Consider the following 21,842-nt stretch of genomic DNA (forward strand, 5'->3'; position numbering starts at 1 on the left):
ACACTCTATGTGGAATAATCTCAGAGTAAGTGAATACAAATCCTTCATAGACTGATGAAGAATTAAAAGCAAACATGACTTATCTGTACCTCTCCAATGTACACCCCTTATGTTTGGACTACAACCTGCGTTTCCCGTTACAGGATTTTCACCCTACAACTCGATGAAAAACTGTGAACATAATAGTAAGAGGGGAGTTGAAGGGAGCGAAAATGAAGTAGCGAGGGAGGGTTAGAGCACTCGGCGTCCCTGAGAGATCTATAAATACACTGAAAGCATTAAACCCTAAAAGCATTACAATCACTCCGTCCCCCGGGCTCCGCCTCTGACTGCCGTTTCATGGGACGTTCAAACACTGAAACAAAGCATGTCTGAGGAGAGGAGACCTTGGACTGAAACCTGTCTGGAATTTCTCCATCAATCGAAGAAGCAATAAGAGTGACATATAAAGAGTTATTGATTGGTTGCTTGTTGTGGTTACAGTGCCGTGACTGGAGATGGAGTCACCGGGAAGGATAATGTTGGTCTTTAAATGACATTATCGAAGGGAAAAGGGGATGGGAAGGTAAATGAGGAAATGTTGGGTTATTATTAATAAATCAAAGGTTGGTAAAGTTGCAAAATGCTGAAAATGTCACCGCCGGCTGGCTGTGCAGCTTTTGGAAAATTGTCAAACATATAATTGAAGTCCCACTTGGCACTAAAAGACTTGTGAGATGAAGCCTCAACATCCTCGCTCACACATCTGGGTGGGTGGTCTCCAGCTCCCCAGCTCCCTGCGTAGACTCGACTGGGAGGCCTCACTCAATTAAGATCCAACTGCTGCTGCCGACTAGACAGCCTCTTACATTTCACAGTGGCAGCCACTGAGCTGCAGGCAACAGATTAGAGAGTGAATAGTGTTTCTCAGTGGAGGATGATTCCTCCTTGACGACTGTCCCTCTCTGATGTCACTCCCCCCCCCCCCCCCCCCCCCGCCCGCTGGCCTGTCTCGTCCTCGTCTTCATCCTATATAACTCCTTGTCCTTCTGCTCTCCTTCCTCACTGTATGTTCAATGTATGAGTCATCATCCTAATTTAAGATCTAAGAATACCAGACAGTTCTTAAAGTTCTGCAGAGCGTATTCACCAGATAGCTTTGATTTTGTCACAAAACTTTAAATGCATGTCCAATTCACATTGGGTGTTTTTTAATATCTTTCAACAGTTTAATGTTAGAGTATAGCGTTTGTCAGATATAAAGAAAGAGCCAGAGCAGGCTTTAAAGAGCTGTGTCAGATAATGAGTTAAATCAGCAGAACTTAGTCGCAACTACAAAGACTGGTTTCAGAAAAAGAGGTAAACATCATAGAAGAAGCGATTAAGATACCCGAATTCCAGTTTCCAAATTGGGTCAAGAAAAATTACATTCAAAGAACATTTCCAAAACAAGTTTTGGAAAGTACAAGTCTACTTAAGCCCCGTTTCCACCAAGCGGTCCGGCTCAGTTCGTCTCGGTACGGCGCGCATTTGCTGCGTTTCCATGGACTAATCCCGGGAAAGATTCCCAAATAACCGATCCGTACGGTCCCACTTTTTGGGACCCTTCCTATAGGGCTTGGAATCAGTGTTCATTCCTTTAAGGCTCCATGCAAAACAACCTGATGCCAAGAAGTTCCCATTCAAACAACATGACATTGTTCCATTTTGTATACAGATCGAGAAAAAAAACATTATTGTAGCAGCTAATCACAAATGTTTTTCATGTTCATGCATCTTCTGACTCTTGAAGCCCGTCACTTACATGCACTACATTTGTTCAGAAGCAGATTTCAGTTCATGCTTTGATTGTGGGCTCACGCATGCATGGGGTAGAGAGGCTTGATTGGTTTATAAAACGTGGTCGAGTGCCGACATTGGTCGAAGTTTTTATGTGTTTACAACTGCTACGGATGACAGATTTTTTTTCAAAGGACATAAATTATTAATTACTGTCAGGACCTAAAGACAATTTCAAACAAAATCTGAAAAAGTGTATCTGAAAAAAAATGACCTACCCTCCCTGACAGAGTCTGGACTAATTGGACATCTTAAATTAGAGAGGACCCAGAACAGATCTGTGACGGACAAGCTGGTGTGAAGCTGATTTCTTTTTACAGAGGAGCTGCAGGACTGTATTTTGTTTTCTGACATTATCCATTTCCCTTCTGGAGAATAAGGAGCATCATCCAGTAGAGTTTCAGCATCAGTCTTTGTAGAGAGTGAGAGATACACATCAGCCATAACTCAATTCCAAAGGCCATTGGCTCTCATGTTACATAGTATAAGCTAAACTGAATGTCTTTAAACAGAGATCAACTAACAATCTGCTATTATGTAATCTCTCGACGACAACTTGCTTTCCAATCTTACTTCCTAAATTTCAAAGCAGACAGCAGTTAGTCGTTCCCAGAGTAGCCGATGGTCTCAAAGAGGGGGACTCAAACTGTTACCAAGGACAGAAACCACGATTGGAGGCAGCAGAATGCAACATGAAGTGTTTCACCTTCCTTGTGATCTATTTTTTAAAAACTTCTTGCGCCACAGGTTGTGCAGGTTGTAGTCTGATTTGGTGGAATTACCCTTTAGGGTATTCTTACTTTGGATATCAGATGTCAAAGATCCAGCTCATCATACATCTCACCAAAACTACACATGAGCTCCTGCTCCTTTAAGTCACGTTGTTATTCATCAGGCATCATTGAGTGTCACAATGTAATTCCATCCAATAACTTCTTGTCACTCAAGATTAATAGTACAATTCATAAACACTGTTATTTAGCTTAAACTTTGACAGGAAAGCCCCACAAGAGGAGGCTTTTATCTGCAGAATCTGCCCTCTGAATGTTTTATGAAGGAAAGGAGAAGTATTACCAAAGTCCCTTTTTAATAAAAATTGTTTATGGTCAGTCCACCAATAGTGAGAGCAAGTGATAAAACAAAGCATTGCATTAAACTTGTATGTTGTTTTAATATTGACGTGGTTTTCATATTAATAAAGGTCTGTTTAGATAAAAACAGTTCTGTGCTCCATGTGTGCTTCTGTTGAATAGATTTAGATTTTTCACAGCCCCCATTAAAAACACTTTGTTGCAGTCTGCGCAGTGTTTAAATGTTCAGTATAAGAAGAACATAACGCCTTGCTGTGGTGTGTATATGTTTTACCAAGTTGGCTCGTTTGTATAAAAAAAAAAAAAGGTAAGTGTTACAGTCGTGGAGGTGTGTAGGAGCACACGGGATGTATGCTAAGACACAGTTTCATCTCTTGCTCCGTTCCCTGCAGCCTCCTGAGGAGAGCAGACATGTTTTTGAATATAATAAGAAAAACGTACAGCCACAGGGACAGACTATTACATTTCCAAAGCTGCACTGTTCAACTTTTTAATTTAAGGTTTTATTTACCTTACTCTGACCTTTCCTGTGAATGCAACCGCTAATGGTCTCTTTGATGATGAAAGGTGAGAGGGGGGGAACCTTAAAAGACAGACAAACACACACCTTCATGCTGTGCCAGTTGCTGTACACACACTCAAAGTCTTGAAACACTTCGTCCTGCTCTAGCAGTGGAGCTTCAAGCTCCCAGAGGAGAGACAGAGAGCCTCTGGCAGAACAAAACACAAAGAGGAGAGTGAAACAGGGAAAGACAGAGCAGAACTGGTTATATTTTGTCTGCTCTGCTCTTCAAGTTACAGGGGTTTTTTTACATGCTGGATAAGAAAACAAGTCTTTCTTGAGAGTGCCTGCTTCTCTGACAAATTCAGAATGACACTTCAGAGTATTCCTTCAACCTAAATATCCATTACTACTTACATTCTGCACAGGCTTTGTGTAGCTGGATATCCCTCCTGACATACAGTATTTACAGCAACGTTGGAAGCGCAAATCCTTTTCTTTCTCTGCAAGGTGCAAAAGAGGATAAGGACTGCAAAAGCGGCACAGCACGGCATCAACAAATATTTAATTTATGCCCTTTATTTCGCAGGATTCAGCGCAAGTCTGCAGAGCAGTAGCCTGGTTCTTCTTGCAGCAGGGCAGAAAAGGCCTCTTGTCCAGATGATTGGACTTTCACAATAGAAGGGTCTCAAACATCACAAGCTGCAGCCAGAAATAATGGTATTTTTTCATTGTCAAATGGTGCTTTTCCTGTGTCTACATCCACAAATGAGGGGGGCAGAGAGTGTGAGCGCTGCAGTGAAACTGCACTGCTAACAGCCGAGGTCGCGGATTAGAGCAAATAAGGATGTTTCTAAAGTAGGATAAGATAATGAGGAGGATTTCACGATTATAGCTTGGTCAGATGAAATGATGATTTAATGTTTAAGGATGTCAAATAGCAGTGAATGATTATTTCTTGGTTGTCTTGCTGCCCTCCTTAGAGCAGCTAATTGGCTTTAAGTAGAGAAAGAAAAGGAGCTAAGGGTGATTGAAAAGGCAACACATGGAGAACCAGAGTGTGAAAAGGAGACAGAGAGGGACTGATGACTTAAGAAAGAGGGACATTTTGGAGAGTATGAATAGCCATGAAAACAGAGTAGGCTAACAGTAAAAGAGCTGGTGAAGGAGAGGAGGAAGTGTAGCTGATTGAGTAGAGAGAGAGAGAGAGAGAGAGAGAGAGAGAGAGAGAGAGCAATGGGAGACACAGAGGGGGTAACCCTGCTCGGCTGTCACAGCAGTTTACACTCATTAGCAGAGCTCTGCCTTTGAAGCCCCTTATCTCCAGCGGCACGTTTCATATGGCAGGAAAAGAGAGAAAACACACATACAGTGCACACACATATGCAAACAAACTGCAAACATATTGATGCTAACTTCAACTCAAAAAGCAAACACACAGAAAAAAAAATCAACTCTGATTCATCCAGTCAGAAAGCTTCCACAGTGATCACTCCTCAAGTCCCCGTCTAATTATATAAGCAGTGGCTACTTATGTAAGATGCTTCCCCTACCACTGAGTATCCATAATGCATGAAGTCTTGTATTTGGTTCATAGTGACACGTTCTACCTTCGTCTTCTGCCTTGTTGTATCCGGGCAGACCAGAAAAAGAAGGCAAAGAAGAAGAGGATGAAGAAGATCAAGACAACAGAGTTGGCGTTAAAGAAGAAGACGACAAAAAAAGACAGAAGAAGACGAAGAGGACAACGGGGAAGTCGAAAAGTGATCCTCAACCCAATGCAAGAAATCAGTTCTAGAAACACAACTCTTACTTTGAGGGATATTTTAGTGCTTTTAAGGGGATTTGTCTTCTGATCATTACTATGTGTTCAGTTTATAAACGTCCGTAGGTCTTGTACACTCTTTCCTTCAGCCATCAGACAAACATAACATTTGATTGCACCCAACATTTTAAAATATTTTAACTTTCCTAAAGCCCTATGTTACTTAAACAAACAATAGTCCTATGTTCCTAAGCGTGCCATATAATGTTTACTACAGCTATTTATATCAGCCTTACATCCATTACCATTTGTATAAATATTAGAATGAATCTTAGAGATAACTGTAAACTCTCCCTCTCTCTCTCTCCCTCTCTCTCTTTCTCTCTGTCTCTCTCTCTCTCTGTCTCTCTCTCTCTCTGTCTCTCTCTCTCTCTCTCCCTCTTTCTCTCTGTCTCTCTCTCTCTCTCTCTCTTTCTCTCTCTCTCTCTCTCTGTCTCTCTCTCTTTCTCTCTGTCTCTCTCTCCTTCTCTCTCTCTCTGTCTCTCTCTCTCTGTCTCTCTCTTTCTCTCTGTCTCTCTCTCTCTCTCTTTCTCTCTGTCTCTCTCTTTCTCTCTCTCTCTCTCTCTCCTTCTCTCTGTCTCTCTCTCTCTCCCTCTCTCTCTTTCTCTCTGTCTCTCTCTCTCTCTCTCCCTCTCTCACCCCGATTTCTGACATTTCTGACATTTGAACCAGAAGAAAGAAATGCATATCTAATTCCAGCTGGGGGTTGTAGCTTACCCACTCGTCACATTAGGAGACATATTTTTATTTAAATTGTCAAATAGCATTCTACAAATAGCATACTACACTTTTATGTGGTAATTAATCTTTCGTCATTTTAAACCTAATGTCATAATGTGAAAGCTGTATACAAAATAAGCAGCAGCTGGCTCACATTCAGGTGTTAAGAACGTGTTGTTTTGCCCCCTATTTCAGTACTAAATGGATTCTTTGCATCTCAGATTCAACTTTCAGTGAGTGATGCTTCGTTGTAGTGAGATTTAGACTGAGGGATAATTCTGACACATTACCTCCTCAGGTTGCTTTCCTGCCTTTGGGAAAAAAAAAAGAAAATGGGCTTAAAATTGGCTCTTTTCCATGAAGTAAAGGAAACGCCATAAAAAAGCCATCTGAACCATCTTATCACAGTTACAATAAGAAGAGAACTGTAACGACAGAACACATGAAGCTCAGGCACATCAGACTGTTTTCTTATTATCTGTTCTCTGTGAGACAAAGCCTCAGGGTGTGTTTGTGTTTGATGTGGAAAACAATAATCCTCACAGTGACTTTCTACGGCCTATTGCACACACACAAAACATGTTTAGAGAGATTAAGAAATAAACTGTTTTTAATCTGAATTGTGGACACAGAAGATATTTTCAAGGCTTGTAACAACTACCTAAGAGAAATGAACTTCTTCTGTTCCTTAATGAAGGTTTTTTCTTAAAGATTGTAATAGGTGTGTGTTGTATTGAGAAATTATTCTGTTGGAAGACTTCAACTGCAACAAGAAAACTGAGATGCCAACACATCAATGTTGAGGTAAAAGAGATAAAAATGTCAATGATGTTTAAACTTTCATATCCTTACATTTAATTATCCACATTTTGTTCCAGGCTGGGATCAAAAACCGAAACAGACACAAACAGGGAAACAAAAGCCTGCTGTTTATTTACCATATTTAGCCCCCACATTTGATTGTAAACAGTGTTTAAACTGTAAATGTTAATAGACGAAGCTTGAGTGATGTCATTGCAGGGGGCTCCGGAAGCTCATCAGCCGCCATGCTGAATACTGACTCAGCCTAACTTTAAGTCAGGTTTGAGCCACCTGTCAATCATGTCAGCTATGCGCTTAAGGATAACGTTTTTAAAACACTAATCCCTATACAGTGTGTGCTCGATGTCAATAGCAGACTAATATACCGTAAATTCCGTACTATTGAGCGCACCTGGATATAAGCCGCACCGGCTAAAAATAAGTAAATAAATGTATTTGTACATATATAAGCCGCACTTGATTATAAGCCGCAGGTGTCCACGCTATAACAAGAGCTATTTACACAGACGTAGGCTACCGGTAACATCCGCAAATACTGTAGCGTCCGTACGGACGTTAAAGGACGACGAGAGCGTTCAAATAATAACTTTTAATAACCCGATCACTGTCGGCCGTGACCACGCCGTTTACAGCAGAGAGCAACACATAACTTGCCGTAACAATCCAACTCTCTCCCCCCAGCGTTCTCTCATACAGCCACTCAACACGTTCTCGCTGGTGCATTCACTGACTCTCCACATAATCGGAATTATGAACACATTATCAACTACTGACTTTACAACATGAACCGTTACAATACGAAGCCTAGCCGACGGTGTCTGTAACACGGCTGATGAAAAAGATGACCGTAATACATTTCACAAGAAAAAGTCCATCCATTCACTGCCTCAGAATGACTTCATTACTCACTTCCTCAGTCTCTGTTGTCGCTGTCAGTGTCATCTTAACGTGCAGCAGCTCTGTTAGCTTCTTTGACAGCCAGGTCGATCGCCTTTAACTTGAAAGCTGCATCATATGTATTTCTCCGTGTGTTTTCCATGATGAGGGTGCGTGCATGAAGCGCAAAATGACTGATATTAAGATCCGACGTGACGAAGTCAAAAGTTTTTTTTTTGCAGAAGCTCATTGTCCCCCATAAAAAATCCATGCATTAGCCGCACCGGAGTAGAAGCCGCAGTGCTCGAAGTGTGAGAAAAAAGTAGCGGCTTATAGTCCGGAATTTACGGTACTTCTACTGTAATGTCTTTTTTCATGGAGCTAGCCTCAAATGGAACAGAACAACAGGATTTTGCAATTCTGCTTTGGCATCATTTTTGAAGATGAGAGGTTGCTACTTGGTTAAGAGCTATTTTACAAAAAAGAACATGCTATCAAGCTAAACTGATGAGGTGAACAGGTTAGACCTGCTTTGCATAAGCATGTTAACACAGTAATTTGTAGCTGAATCGTTTTAAGCATTTTTCATGAACCACAGTTGTCATCGATACGCACTCTGCAGTGTCTTAATATGGAGGATTTTTTTTCTTCAGCATGTATCCTGGTATCCGGTTTGTGTCTAACTTAATTACCAAGACAAAGCTGCACCTTTTCGGATTGCTGATTTGATCAAGAAGAAAAAATATTACCCTGTTTCCATCTATCAGCATAATGTACATATATCTCAGAGAATATTTGCTGTAAAAGACGTACATACCATATTTCAATCATTAAATATTGTGTATTTGGAAATAGCAAATCTTTACACTGATAATCACATTTGCTTTTGTGATTCAAGATCCGTTTATATAGATTCCAGTCTTATCATAACCAGCGAAGAGCAGGAGCTTTAAACACTTATGTATTGTGTGAATTCTAACAGTGTTTTGAATTAAATCATAAAAACATATTGTTTACTTTATCATTCGACTGCTTCTTCTGTCTTCAATTTCAACAAGGACAGCATTCAGGCTGAGCATGACAAGGTGACCAATTTAAGATTCTTTCACTTCAGTTCTATTATTATTACTTTTGTAATTTTTTAAGAGCTTTATCATGCAAAAATGTTATTTTTCAACCTCTTCCTCTGAGCAGTAAACCTCTTGAACTTCCTTCTGTTTCATTTCAGACCAACCTTACACATGCTGAGGAAAGCTGATATTTCTAAACTCATCCTGCAAAATACATCGATAGCTTTGTTCATCTTACCACAGCATTCAATCATCCTTTAAAGGACAAAATAGGTTATATTATTGGAAATAGATAGCCAATACTTGTCCCCTTTGACAACACATTTGTAACATATAATGTCATTTACTGGGTTGTTTTCGTGCTTATATTGCTCTATCTGAAATAAAATGATAGTGAAGACTCAAGACGTCACTGACTGGAGTTGAAAGAAATCATGAGAAATCATGAGAGGAGATGAGTAATGAGCGGTAAGCTGTGTAATCATCCTTTAAAAATGTCCTGTCATTGTGCTGCATGTTCAGGATTAATGTTATTTACAGAATATAAGCAGTTTGAAGGAAACATTTGCATGGAGATTAAAAGGAAAACCTTAACACATGCATCCAATGTGAACCAAAATAAACATGTTTCACTGAAGTTGACAGGATGGCCTTGGTGGGCTGTCGCTGACACACACACACAGACCATACAGACCTTAACATAGTACTGTACAATCATCACCAACCAGGTTACCACAAACAGCAGCCAGGGGAGAGTAACTCACAATGAATGGATGATATGGAGGAAACAGTAGATCAAGACAGACATGGACCCCTCCTGTTCTTCTTCAGTAGTTTTACCCCTCGACACACAGAAAGGGGGCCGGCACACAGACAAAAAGCATGGTCAATTATTCACCACATCTCGCAGCAATCCATTGCACTGCATTTATTATACATCATATGGCCAGCGACATGCCACGCAAGCCTGAGCAGCTTCACTCCCATGCTGGAGTCAGGAGAGGCTTTCTGTAATTCATCACCGACAAACTAACGCATCGGCAATGCCATGAGGAAGGCATGGAACGCACACACACACACACACACACACACACACTGACAAACACACACATGCACACAAAAGCAAAGAGTACTCAGAAGCACTAACAAACATGATGAATGGCTGCTGTCAGTTCCAGCTCAGCTCTCACACAGGTATGAACACTGTAGACACTTACTCACATAAATCACTATTACTAAGACTCATCAACAAAGACAAGCAGCCTGCAGCACACATACACAAACTCACATACACTCTTTTCACACCGTTTACTATGTCATGATGTCAACAATCTATGGGTCACTAAGTAGCAATGTTAGCACCGTGGCGACTGGACTGTTTTCACTTGGTCCAGACTGAAAGTGTCTGAAAACACACACTATTCTCAGATCATGTAAGAGGGTTTCCACTGGGGCGGCAGTAACTCAGTCCGTAGGGACCTGGGTCGGGAACCGGAGGGTCATTGGTTCAAGTCCCGGTGCGGACCAAAATACGGAGGTTGTTCTGGTAGCTGGAGAGGTACCAGGGCACTTCTCACGCACTGCCAAGGTGGCCTTGAGCAAGGCGCTGAACCCCAAAATCCTGCATAGCATTATGTGGCGTTAATATTTATGTATGCATGTCCACAGGTCCTATTTGTGCATCTGTGTGATGCATTTCCCTAAAAAAACAGAGTGCAAACCCGAATTTCCCTCAGGGATTAATAAAGTTTTGAATTTTAAAATTTCAAATAAAAAAAGAATTCAAATTAAAATGTAGCTTAGACCAACAATATGCCAAAGCACAGCCTAACAGAGCTGTTGGATTTAAACAAGTCTAAACCAAACAAACAATACCTGCTCAATATTAGTATGTTCCTGTCATTGTGGTCATTTAAACATATTCCTTTTAAAGAACTCTAAAAATAACACACCTTATCATTTTAGGACTGCATATTAAGAGGAGATGATGAAAAGACGTATCTAAATATGGTTCAACAATAAGTAGGGACAAAACACTTGAAAAAAAATACTTTTTTGTGGTTACTGCTGAAGGTTTGAAAACACAAGTCTATGGTAGAACGGACTTACTTCCATACTGGTGAGATTACAGCGATGAGTCCCTGCAAACCAGCCACTGGTGGAGCACTGATCAATGTCCACATCCTGCAGGTTCACATCCACTCGAACGACCCCCCTGCAGAGAATAGGAGAGGAAAAGAGGGAAGGAAGTAAAACAGAGTTTAGAGGGAAAAGTATGAGAAGTAAGAGAAATCATGAGAAAAGATGCAACATTTGAGACGAGTCACAGAAAGTGAAGCGAGGGGCAGAAGATTCAATAATTGATTTGAAAAGGAAGCAGGATTTAATGAGATGGGTGCATGGCAAAGTATGAAACAGTAAAAATGGAAAATGCAGAATAAGTAGATTTAGAGAAATGATAACCACATGGAGGATAAAAATAAAAGAAAGACTTAATATATGGGAAAGGCATGATGAGAAATAGGAAAAATGAAGGACAGTTATGTTGGAGAAGTTAGAAGAGGTTAAAAGGGAAAGAGTCGAGAAGTTAAACAAATGCGTGTGAGGGAGAGAATGAAGGAGCAGAAGAGGGAAAAAGAGAAAAACCAGAATGAAAGTAGAAAATGAAGAAGGACAGGAGGAGTGATTCTCAGAGGGAGTGAGGTCAAGAGATTAAGAAGAAGGAAATAGAGGATGGTAATAGAGAGAAATTGAGGAAGTGGATTGAAAAAAGGGAAGGAAATTAAAAGTGATGTTTGATTTAATGAAGAGAGAGAGAAGAGTAGATAGAGGTAGAGACATAAAGACACAGAAGAAAAGTGGAAGTTCTTTATTTAACAAGAGTTAGTTTTATCTGCTGGACATTATAGAAGCACTAAAATGCAGAAACGGTTGTTCAAAAGTAATCCACATTAAAACATCAACATAATGGCTTTGTGTTTTTTTGGTCCTTTTCATTTTGACCAATGTTGTGTTGTTTTAGAAATGCAGAGGTCACCACATTTAGCTGTAAGGATGTATACTTCTTTGTCTCTTTCGTTGTTGCAGTGTGTTACTTGCAGTGTATTTGTTAATCACAGGGGGCCACTCCCTAAAGGGTCCCATGACCTCCTATCCGAATGACGAGGCCTGAAGCCTCAACATGGAACGTCAGCTCTCCCACTGGTATAAATAAGCACAATATTTATTTGGGTACTGTTAATGGTGAGTTGGCTATATATTATTTAAGAAAAAGAACATGTGGCAACGGCTTCACAAGTAGTTGACTCAGGATATTTCCAACACGCTTGCCAGTTTTTATTGCCAGGTGGTTGAAATGTGTCTGTAGGGCAGAATAGTTTTCAGTGAAAGGACTCGAAAATTAAACTGTACTGTTCCAGCTCAATGCCAAACAGGAAAACATACAAAGCTAGCAATGCACTAGAAAAAATAGCAGACACAGCAGCTGAAGATGAAGATATTTGTGTAGAACAAGCAGAGTAAAGATTGGACTCTTTGCGGCAGATGCCCAAAAGAAACATCCTGAAATGATGATAAGACATCTCTCTGCTGGGCTGCTGGATTGCACTATATGAGGTGATTCTGTTATTCTGCCTGCTGAAATTGATGATCTGTAGTGAGGCAAAATAATACAAAAAACTTTGAATGTAACAATACAATTTCATTGCAGCACAAACTGCAACCTCCAAAAAGATCAGACATTTGTACCAACACCTCTATGAAATTGTTTTCTCATCAGAAGATTTCATTATGAAAACAAATATAGTGATGTAACTCCTATAATATTCAGTGGCGATTCTAAAGCCTGTTGAGGCCCTAGAAAAATCAATTAAGGGGCGGCTCCAACCTTACTCAGCAGGGTAACGAGATGAGTGCTGACCGATGGGGCCCCTTTGGGGAGGTTTCCTATCGTCGTTGCAAAATGTGGACCTGCATGGTCACTGCTTTGGGGCCCCCTACTGGTGTGGGACCCCAAGCAGTTGCCTGTCTTGTCTGTTGACAAGCAGCGCCTCTGATAATATTACACAAGATGTACATAAAATGCAATAATTCAAAAATTCCTTTATTCCCAATGCAATTGGGGCACTTAACACCATGTCCCATTGATGTGTTGTAATGTAGCTGTCATTGCTGTCCTGCCTTTTGCCCTGAAGATGTCTGTGTGTAAGTGCTGTTGTTATTGTTGGTGTTCTGCTTGACAAAAGACAAATTTCCACTCCGTGGACAATAAATGAAATGAAATGAAATAACCATTCATTTTGCCCAAGCCGGTCAGAACTCAAATGTGTGCAAGAGGGGTCTTCAACGCATTTGTAAAGTCTGTTCTTAACAAATCCCATGGAAGAAAACATTGATGAATCCCAGAATCATCTTCAAAAGTTTGTACGTGGGATGTAAGAAAATATTTAGTCTTAAGAACAGTTGATGAATATCAACTGTGAATATCAAAACTACTGTGAATATGTGAAAAAATTGTGAATATCAAAACTTGAATTTCCTTCGGGATCAATAAAGTATTTATCTATCTATCCATCTATCTATCTATCTATCTATGGCCCATTGTTCTTTTGACAAAAAGCCATTTGGCTGTGGTTTTTTATAGTTATAGTTAAATGCTGAATTGATACAGGACTTTTTTTTCTACATATACATAGTTTCACATGTATTAGTGAATGTTTAAAGCTGTAGAACAAACTACAGTCTATTACAGTCATCTACCGGGTTCATCATAATGAAGGGACATGTCACCTCGGGGAATAAAGGGGCTCATTAATGTGTTTTTAATAGTTTCTGGAGAACAATGAAGCGCCGTCTGAGAGGAATAGGATTTGGCACGACAAACAACAATTGATAGAGGGATAAATTCATCGTGTGTGGGTGTCTTTGTGGGATTTGTTCATAATAAGAGTAGATTTATGCCTCTATCCCTATGAGAAATAATTTAGAAAGTTTAGTTTCATAATATCTATGGCAGGTAGCAGCACTCCTGGTTTGGCTCTGAATCTTAAAGGACAGCTTATGTTGTTGGTCCCTCATGTTACTGTTCAGTAACAATACAGACATGTGGCAGAAAGTCAGAACGAAATCTTGTTTTCTTTCAGCTTGAAAACTGAGACATCTCAGCAAAACATAGGAGCCGCTTGAGATGAATGAATTTAGACAGTTCCAGTCTGTCTGTCTGTCTGTCTGTCTGTCTGTCTGTCTGTCTGTCTGTCTGTCTGTCTGTCTTACTTCAGTTTCCCATATGAACACAGTAGCCTATGCTTTATGATATTGGACATGCTGATATTGTCATTTTTATTCACCCAATTCTCAATTGCATTTTAACTGAAAAGACAATTAATATTGAAAATCAAGTCCTTTTCTCAAGAAAAAACAATATAGAGTAGGCTATTCATAACTGAGCTACCATTAGACAACGATTAATCTCTCTCTTGTGAACATTAGCGAGGAATGTTTTGCCCTCCCTTTCTCATATCTTTCTTTCTCAGAGCTGTTGAAATGTTGTTTGCTTCTATAGCAAAAGGAATAAAGATATAGTCTATTAAAATTTCTAACTAACTACAGTTACATCTGTATATATATTTTTTTCTTTGGTTCTGATTTTTATGCACTGTAAAGCACTTTGTTCAGCTGAAGCAGTTTTTAAATGTGCTAAACAAATACACTTGACTTGACTACAGTATAGCTCACAATACATTTAAGTACAATTGAGCTTCCTTAGATGTCAAGGTTTAAAAAGTTTATCTTTAGATTGTTTTAACGACAAATACATTTAAACATTAACAAGAAAGTGAATGTCTAGCCAACATAAGGTAATATTGGCTAGAATGAAAATTCCTACCGATTCTTTAGATTGAAAATAAATTGTTAGCTTAAATTATACTCACAATGTAGAAAGTACTAGCTAGCATACATTGACAGAACATTTCTACTCATTATCTAGAAAGTTAATTTCTAGCCCATTATCTTAGCTGGTAAAGTCAATAGCCTAACTATTTTTAATATTAGCTTCAAATGTTGTAGCTAATGGTAATATTATCAAGTGTTTTCTGCTAACATTAACTGTGTCAGACTGTAGCAAATTGACTTAGAAGGATGTTGTTTTTACTTAAAAAATATCTACATATCCATCCAGATTTGAAATGTTCTTCTCTTTCTCGTCAATTCAGAAATGGTAAAATAAAGCTGCTATATCAAATACCATATTCATACAACTTACAACCTGAAACACAAACTATATCATATCAGCTTTGGAGCTTTTCAGGGCAAATGGCAGCTGTGTGAAGATAGTCACTGCAGCATTTGAGGAGAATTTTAACTTGGATGAGATCTTTTCAGTTGTTGTCGTAAAGCCATGTTGTGCCAAACCCAGCTCCTCACTTTCTCTCTCTGCTTGTTACGTTCACAAGTAAAGGCTGCTTACTCTTCTTTGATTTAAACCTCTCTGGCCAAATTACCCCACCATCAAACAGCCTGAAAATTCATGCACTCTTATATGTCCCTTATCCTTTTTTCCTCTGTGGTTCAGTGGATGGGACTAACACCTTTATCTGGCCACTCGCAAGTGGAACAAACCGCCATGGAGAGGCTTTCACCACCAGCTCTCTGACCAAGTAGATGACCAAGGAAAAAGATAGGGAGGCAGAAGTGTTAGTACCACTGACTGACAGAACAAGTGTATGTTTACAGGTCGAGGCTTGACAGAGCAGTAGAAAAAACAAAGAGATAGGTGCCATCTGTGGAGGTAGACACAAATGTCAAGTGTGGACAGACATACTTCTTTAAGCCATTACAAATTAAAAAACACTGAAGCGTTTTTGTAAAGAAATGACAGTCAAGGTTGAGACTTTGCAAGCTGCTATCACAGATCAATGGCAATGAAAAGCTTCTTAGAACTCAATACACATTCATCATAAGTGCTTCATTGTTCCCCAGCACAAGGTAGATGTGGATTTATTACACCTGCTCTCTCCTGCATTGTTGGAAACGTATTGATGTCAAGAACAGAAAGGAAAGGGGCCTACAGCCACGCTAGCAGCTCTGTCAGGCTGTATGAACAAGATGCTTGCGCATCATGCTAATATTAATATGCTAAGAATGACTTGCTGATGTCACACAGTTATTTTGATGATGTTTTTTTTTTTATTGTTTTAGTGTATAAGCAAGCTCACATTAGCAGCAAAGTAAAGCTGAGGCTGAATGGAAGTTAGGTACTTTGTAAGAATGTCAGACTGAAGCTGTCGCTCCTGAAAGCTTCTCCAAAAGTACAGGACAGCCTGCCCAATGAAATTTTTCAAAGATGTTTTTCACACTTGTCCCTCACAGTCTGAACTATTCCCTGTCAGAGCAGAGACATGACATGAAAAGAATAGTATTTTTAATTAACAAGGTATCAAACATGATAGGCTAATTAAAGTTCGACAATATAAATAGCAGTTTTTGCCTTAAAATCAATGCTACATGTTATATAATGTGTCCTCAGTATCAAAAGAACATAGGAGAACATACTGAGGAGCGGAAGAGTATGAAATGCCTTTACACAAGCATTATACACACGTCACTCACAAGGTAGAGTGATGTAAATGTAATGACACCCTTCTGAAACACGCATGGTATCTGCGCAATGATCACCTGCTGCATTCACAAATTTGGATTTCCCCATACATACATACATACATACATACATACATACATACATACAGAAATTACACCAGGAGGCAAGCAAGAAAAGTACCCAAGTTATGCATGGACTTCTAATTAGCTGTTTGCTTTCATGTTTTGAGTTTAGCTGAGTCAGCCGTGGTTAACACATTGAGACAGAGGGCTTAAAGATGCAGAACATTGGATCATGGGTAAACAGACCAATCTGACCAAGCGCCCTTCTTTTTAGGCATACAACTGTATGAACATGTGAAAAGTGTCATGGTTCATAAAAAAGTGAATCTGGGTTGGATGGGCAGTGAGAAAATATGAGAAACAGCTGCTTTGAGGTAGAAAGAAGAAAACATGGTGACCCCATCATCTACACTAGCTTATACTTTACTGACCAAAGCTATACAACTTTCTATTTTTGGAAACCTTATCACAGGATAGGGATGAGTGAAGAAGCCATACAAAAGCTGCAGACCCCGACTCACAATACAAGAAGGAGAGTGAGGAGGACAACAGCTTGTGTCTGAATGTGAAGTTACTGCCAATATCTTTACTCAATTAGGGAGTGAGCCTTATTACATGAGCCACTCTGGTCTTAAACAACCATTTCATTCTGTTTCATTCTCATTCGTCTTCCACTGCTGACATTCAAAGTGTTTCCAACAAATGCCAAGCTACATTACTTTGGAAAACGAACAAAATAATCTCAAAGTCTTCTGGCTGGCTGGCTGCTTTTTGGAAACACTGAATTAATTTAATAAAACTGCACATCATATGCTTAAGTCAACTGTCACAAGTGCATAGAGCTTTTTGTCATCTCATGTATCATTACTCCATGTTGATGATTTCAGACAGGAAACATCCCAGACCGCAGTAAGTCAATTTAGAGACCAACAGAACATCAAAAGCAAGAACTGTATGAGCTCTAGCAAATTAAATAGTCCACTATTAAAACATGTGCAACAAATTATTTTCTATGTAAGCTACAATCTAAAATCATGAAGATATTCTTTTCTTTAGTCTTTGTCACTCAACAACATGCAGCCACCTCAGAGGCTCAGAAGTTCTGACCAATAAGATTCCTCAAACAGCCACTAGAGGGTGGCTTAAAAGAGAAGTCCATCACTATTAAGCCCAGTATTAAAATGCCAAACTTTACACTAGAAATAAACATGTCAGAGGACAGTTTAGGTCTCTATACCTTGATTTTCTGTTAATGAAACCTTGAAGGGATTTCAATTTTATACAATTAACTTTGGGTCTTTCGGAGTAGATGTCCTGTAGGTTTCCCACCTTTTAACACCAGTCTCTCATACCAAAACGGAAATGTTCTTCAGCAACAACCTGTCCTTTAGGGCACCACCTCCCCTCCCCTATTGTTCGGACCATGTGTGGCTGTTTGTAGGGCAGATCTTTTTAAGACTTCTCGACAACAGAAAAGATTTCCTTTGGTTTGGATAGCCTGTTTGGTTTTCAGTCTTCTGTCGGACTGTAGCGACGACACTCCACTATGAATCCTTCCATTTCTTTACATTCAGGGATTAAAATTAACCGTATAGCTTCACTGATGTTTCTAGTGACTTTCAGGATTCTTTTTAAAGGCAATTATAGGACATTATTATGGCTTGATGTTTGGTTTATTTTAATGATAGGCTGTCTAAGATGTCAGTGCTGCTTGATTGCAATCCGAGCACTGTATTGATCGATGTTTTAGGTCTCTCTCTGCTGCTTCTCTCCACTCATGTTCCTTGCCTGTAAGCGTGTTCAGTGTTTATCATACACTAATTTATTCATGGGACATGTGCAAGGAATCAAGGATGTTGTTGGCATTTCCCCACAGAGAAGACGGTATGTTAAAGAGATGAGCTGTTATTCGTCATTTACCCGCCCCTATCTCTCTCTGTGGAGATGTGGGTAACTGAGAGGGCAGCCTGACATGTTGCTATTCCAGTTAGCTACGACCACAATGAGCTCATTATCAAGCATCTAAGTTTGCCATGAGGTCAGATTGTTTAGCATTGATGACTTTGCACTATGGCCAAAAAAAGCTGACGGCCAAAATGCTGAACTTAACACTTCAAAAAGGCACTCATAAACCAACGGGTGATTTCACAGTGGATATTTTTATTATTTATATAGGTTAGGGATGACAACAATTGCATTGTATTTCCTAAAAATGTCCTGAGTGACTCAAGGCCACATCAGAACCTTAAAGTGAGTGTCCATGAAGAAGTTATTGATACAACTTTTTTGCTCAGGGACAAGTAAACAGGGTGCCAACACATCTGGTCTCACCTAACTCCCTGCAGCCAACATTTCAGCGTCATCCAAATGAAACGTCACATTTGTTTTGTCCCCAACTGCAGTGGAAGATTTAAATAAACGTTTTTTTGTAGGTGTAAGTACGAAGGCGTTTTTTGGCATCAAGGGCAAACTCTTTCTTGTCAGATTTTCTGAGCTTTATTTGTGATGTATCCATACAGATGTAGAGCATTAATGCACCTGCCATTCACAGTTGCTTCTAATGCAGTTAGTGATCATTCATTGTTTATTCATGATTTAATTGATCTTCTCCACACACTCTTGGACTGCAGCCTTGAAATATGAGATCCAAGGGTGATTTTGTGCACCTCACGGCTACCCAAACTCATACCAAAGCCAGCTTGTTTAGATCCCTTCACCCACAAACACTGTGTAAAGCCTGCTGTGTTCATTAGATGGAGGGATGCAGCAGTGGAGATTCACAGCTGTGCTTTGACAGGCGAGCATTTTAAATGAGAAGAGTCTATACCTGCGTCTGTGAAGTCTCTTTTACACCATCTGTTAACAGCATCAAGGCAGCAGATGATCAGGATCTATATTCTAGTTTCATGGTGAATATTGTCAATCAAATGGAAATGGGAATTTCTTGAATTGATGTCTACAATAAATAATTTGGGTTGATTTTGATAACATTATTGACATTTATGAAAAAAATAATAACTAACAATAACACATTTTTCCAAGTGGCGAAAAAAGAGTACTTCTTCAACACATAGAACTAATTATACAATTAGTAGAAAAAACACTTATTACTGACAGTTTGCTATATTTGATTATTTTAGCACTGTTTTGGTAAGCTTTCTTTTCAAAATAATTAAGCTAAAAAGTACTTTTTTTAAGGGAGCTTTTGCATATATAAGATGAATGTACTGAATGGTTAACCTCCGATAGTTTTGACAATATTGAGACAAATATCGAAACCTATTTCTAAGTGATTGATTTCTCAAGTGACGTCTTAAAACTGTGGAACACAAAAACGCCACATGAAATCCAACTTTTCATTTTAGAGACAAATAGTGAAGTGACAAAACTTGTGAAAAACTATCTTTGTCTGCATGCTTTGCCTCTGTTGCTCACATTGACTCTAACACAAACACAAACGTGCACTTCCTCTCACCTGAACTCCGGGGCAGAGTTGCTCTTCAGTCCATAGAAACCTGCAGACAAGGTGAGAAGCCAGTGAGGCACAAACGCCCCGTGCTCGCACTCCAGGTACGGAGCGGACCACTTAATCTGGTTTTTCTCCAGGAGGTAACCTCCACTCTGGGCTGCTTCCGGGAGTCTCCTGTGCATCTGTGGTCTCCTTCGGTCTCTGAATTCGTTATACCACTCGAACTCCGGGCTCCTGCTCTTCAGGTGACGGTGCGCAGAGCTGGATAAATCCTGCAGAACCACCTCTTTCTCAGTTCTGGTCGCCTGAAGGAAAACATGCGGTCCTGGAGTCGGCGCGTCCTCGTGGAAAGTGACAACAGCTCTGTGGATTTTGGGATCCCCCTCTAGGATGCTCTGTACCAGCGCGTGGTACCAGAGGATGTCCCTGCGTAGGGTCTGCTCACGGGACCTGTTGGCCTGCAGGATCATGTTCAGGAAGTTTGTCGCGTGCGCTACGGTGTCCAGGATGCTATGCAGGGAGTAGTGGGAGGCGACGTGCAGGCCACCTCGCAGGCTGCTCAGCTCGTATCTACGTGAGCAGTTGACCTGCCGGAGCGCGGAAGAGTCCCCGGTGTGTAAGAAAGCGGTCACGACCCGCGGGAGGTCCTCCTCAATTTTGTGCGCCACCACCGCGCGCTCTGTTGCCGGTACAGGAGGATAGTAGGTCGGGTGGTGGGGCGGCTCCCTGTTGATGTTTTGAGTGCTGAAGACTTGTGGGTTCTTATCTTCTCGGTCGTTGTCAGACCACTCCACGTACCCATAGTTTGAGCCCAAAACGAGCCCCGCGTGCAGGAGCAGCGGAACCACCAGGAGAGCCATAATGTTCCTCTTTAAAGGCGCAGAGATGAAACCGGGGGCACTTTGCAAAGTAAGGCTTGCATAACCAAACCTCTATATTTGTTCTTTTTTTATGGATTAGATACACTTACAGATGCCAAATCCAGAGAACATTCTAAATTTCAAATCCATAATCGCTCTAAAAAGATTCCACTTCCCGTCTTTCGCTGTTTTCTTCGTCGTCTTCTCCGTTTATGTGAGTCAAAAATGCCCACGCAGCCTGTAAGCCTCCTAACTCGTAGAAAAAACAACAATGACTCCTCATCAGTCCGCCATCCATTCACGTGAAGCGACGTTAGAACCGCGCGCGCACGGTCTCTTCTTACTCCCTCCCGGATAAATCCATGTGAGAGAGAGCTAGATGACGAGCAGGGGAGCAAATTGTGCCTGAAGTTTCCTCCCTCCCAGTAAAAACGCGTAATAGGCCACCTGAAGTGTGGCCCAGCAGCGTGTGTGGTTGTTTCTCACTGCCTGTCAGCTAGAGGTGGGCGGAGCGTGGGAAAGACGGGCGCTGTCCGGTGCTGAAAGTATCGCGCCCGTGGGAAGAACAGCGAAGGAGGTGTTGAAGATGATGGTGGTGATGATGATGAAGGGGTTCTTGGTAATGAGGATGGAGAAGCGGCCTGTCAATTAGAGTTAGTCTAATTTTAGAACAGTAGAGTGTGAAGGAGGGAGAGACCAATAAGACACAATGATCCACACACCTTACTGTATGCACCTTACATTTGCATCACTCACTTTCATAAACACTAGATTTAATACAGCCCATCTATAATTATGGCATTTTTAATAGATGCCATTTTGGCTTGTTGGTTGAATCAGGGTTTTTTACACACATTTTCACGTTTCACGAGATAAGCAGAGGAAAATATATTAAACTGCTATCATTATTTGTAGGTAAAAATGATGCACTGTTGGATGTGCAAGGATCAGAAGTTTGAAGGGCCATTTTATGTAGTGTCAGTGTAAAGTGTACATACGGAGGATAAAAATATATATATGTATACTATATATACTATAAACAATTTAATGTACATGTTCAAAAGTGTCAAGGAGGCAATAAGAAAATCTTTTATCTAAGCACCTGCCATTCATGAGCAGTGGAAGCTATT

General features: G+C 40.3%; 1 protein-coding gene across 1 annotated transcript in view; it reads right to left on the bottom strand.

The window, feature by feature from the left end:
• Positions 1-21,307, bottom strand: part of gpr158b (G protein-coupled receptor 158b) — a 72,584-nt gene extending 51,277 nt beyond the window's left edge. The window contains exons 1-2 of the mRNA XM_079349407.1: positions 19,859-21,307; positions 10,834-10,939 (exon numbers count right to left, since the gene is read on the bottom strand). Coding sequence (XP_079205533.1) covers positions 10,834-10,939; positions 19,859-20,712 — 960 coding nt within the window. The 5' untranslated portion in view covers positions 20,713-21,307. The remainder of the gene's footprint in view (positions 1-10,833; positions 10,940-19,858) is intronic.
• Between the last annotated feature and the right edge of the window lie 535 nt (positions 21,308-21,842).

Source organism: Symphodus melops (assembly GCF_947650265.1).
Source record: "Symphodus melops genome assembly, chromosome: 7".
Taxonomy (NCBI): Eukaryota; Metazoa; Chordata; class Actinopteri; order Labriformes; family Labridae; genus Symphodus; species Symphodus melops.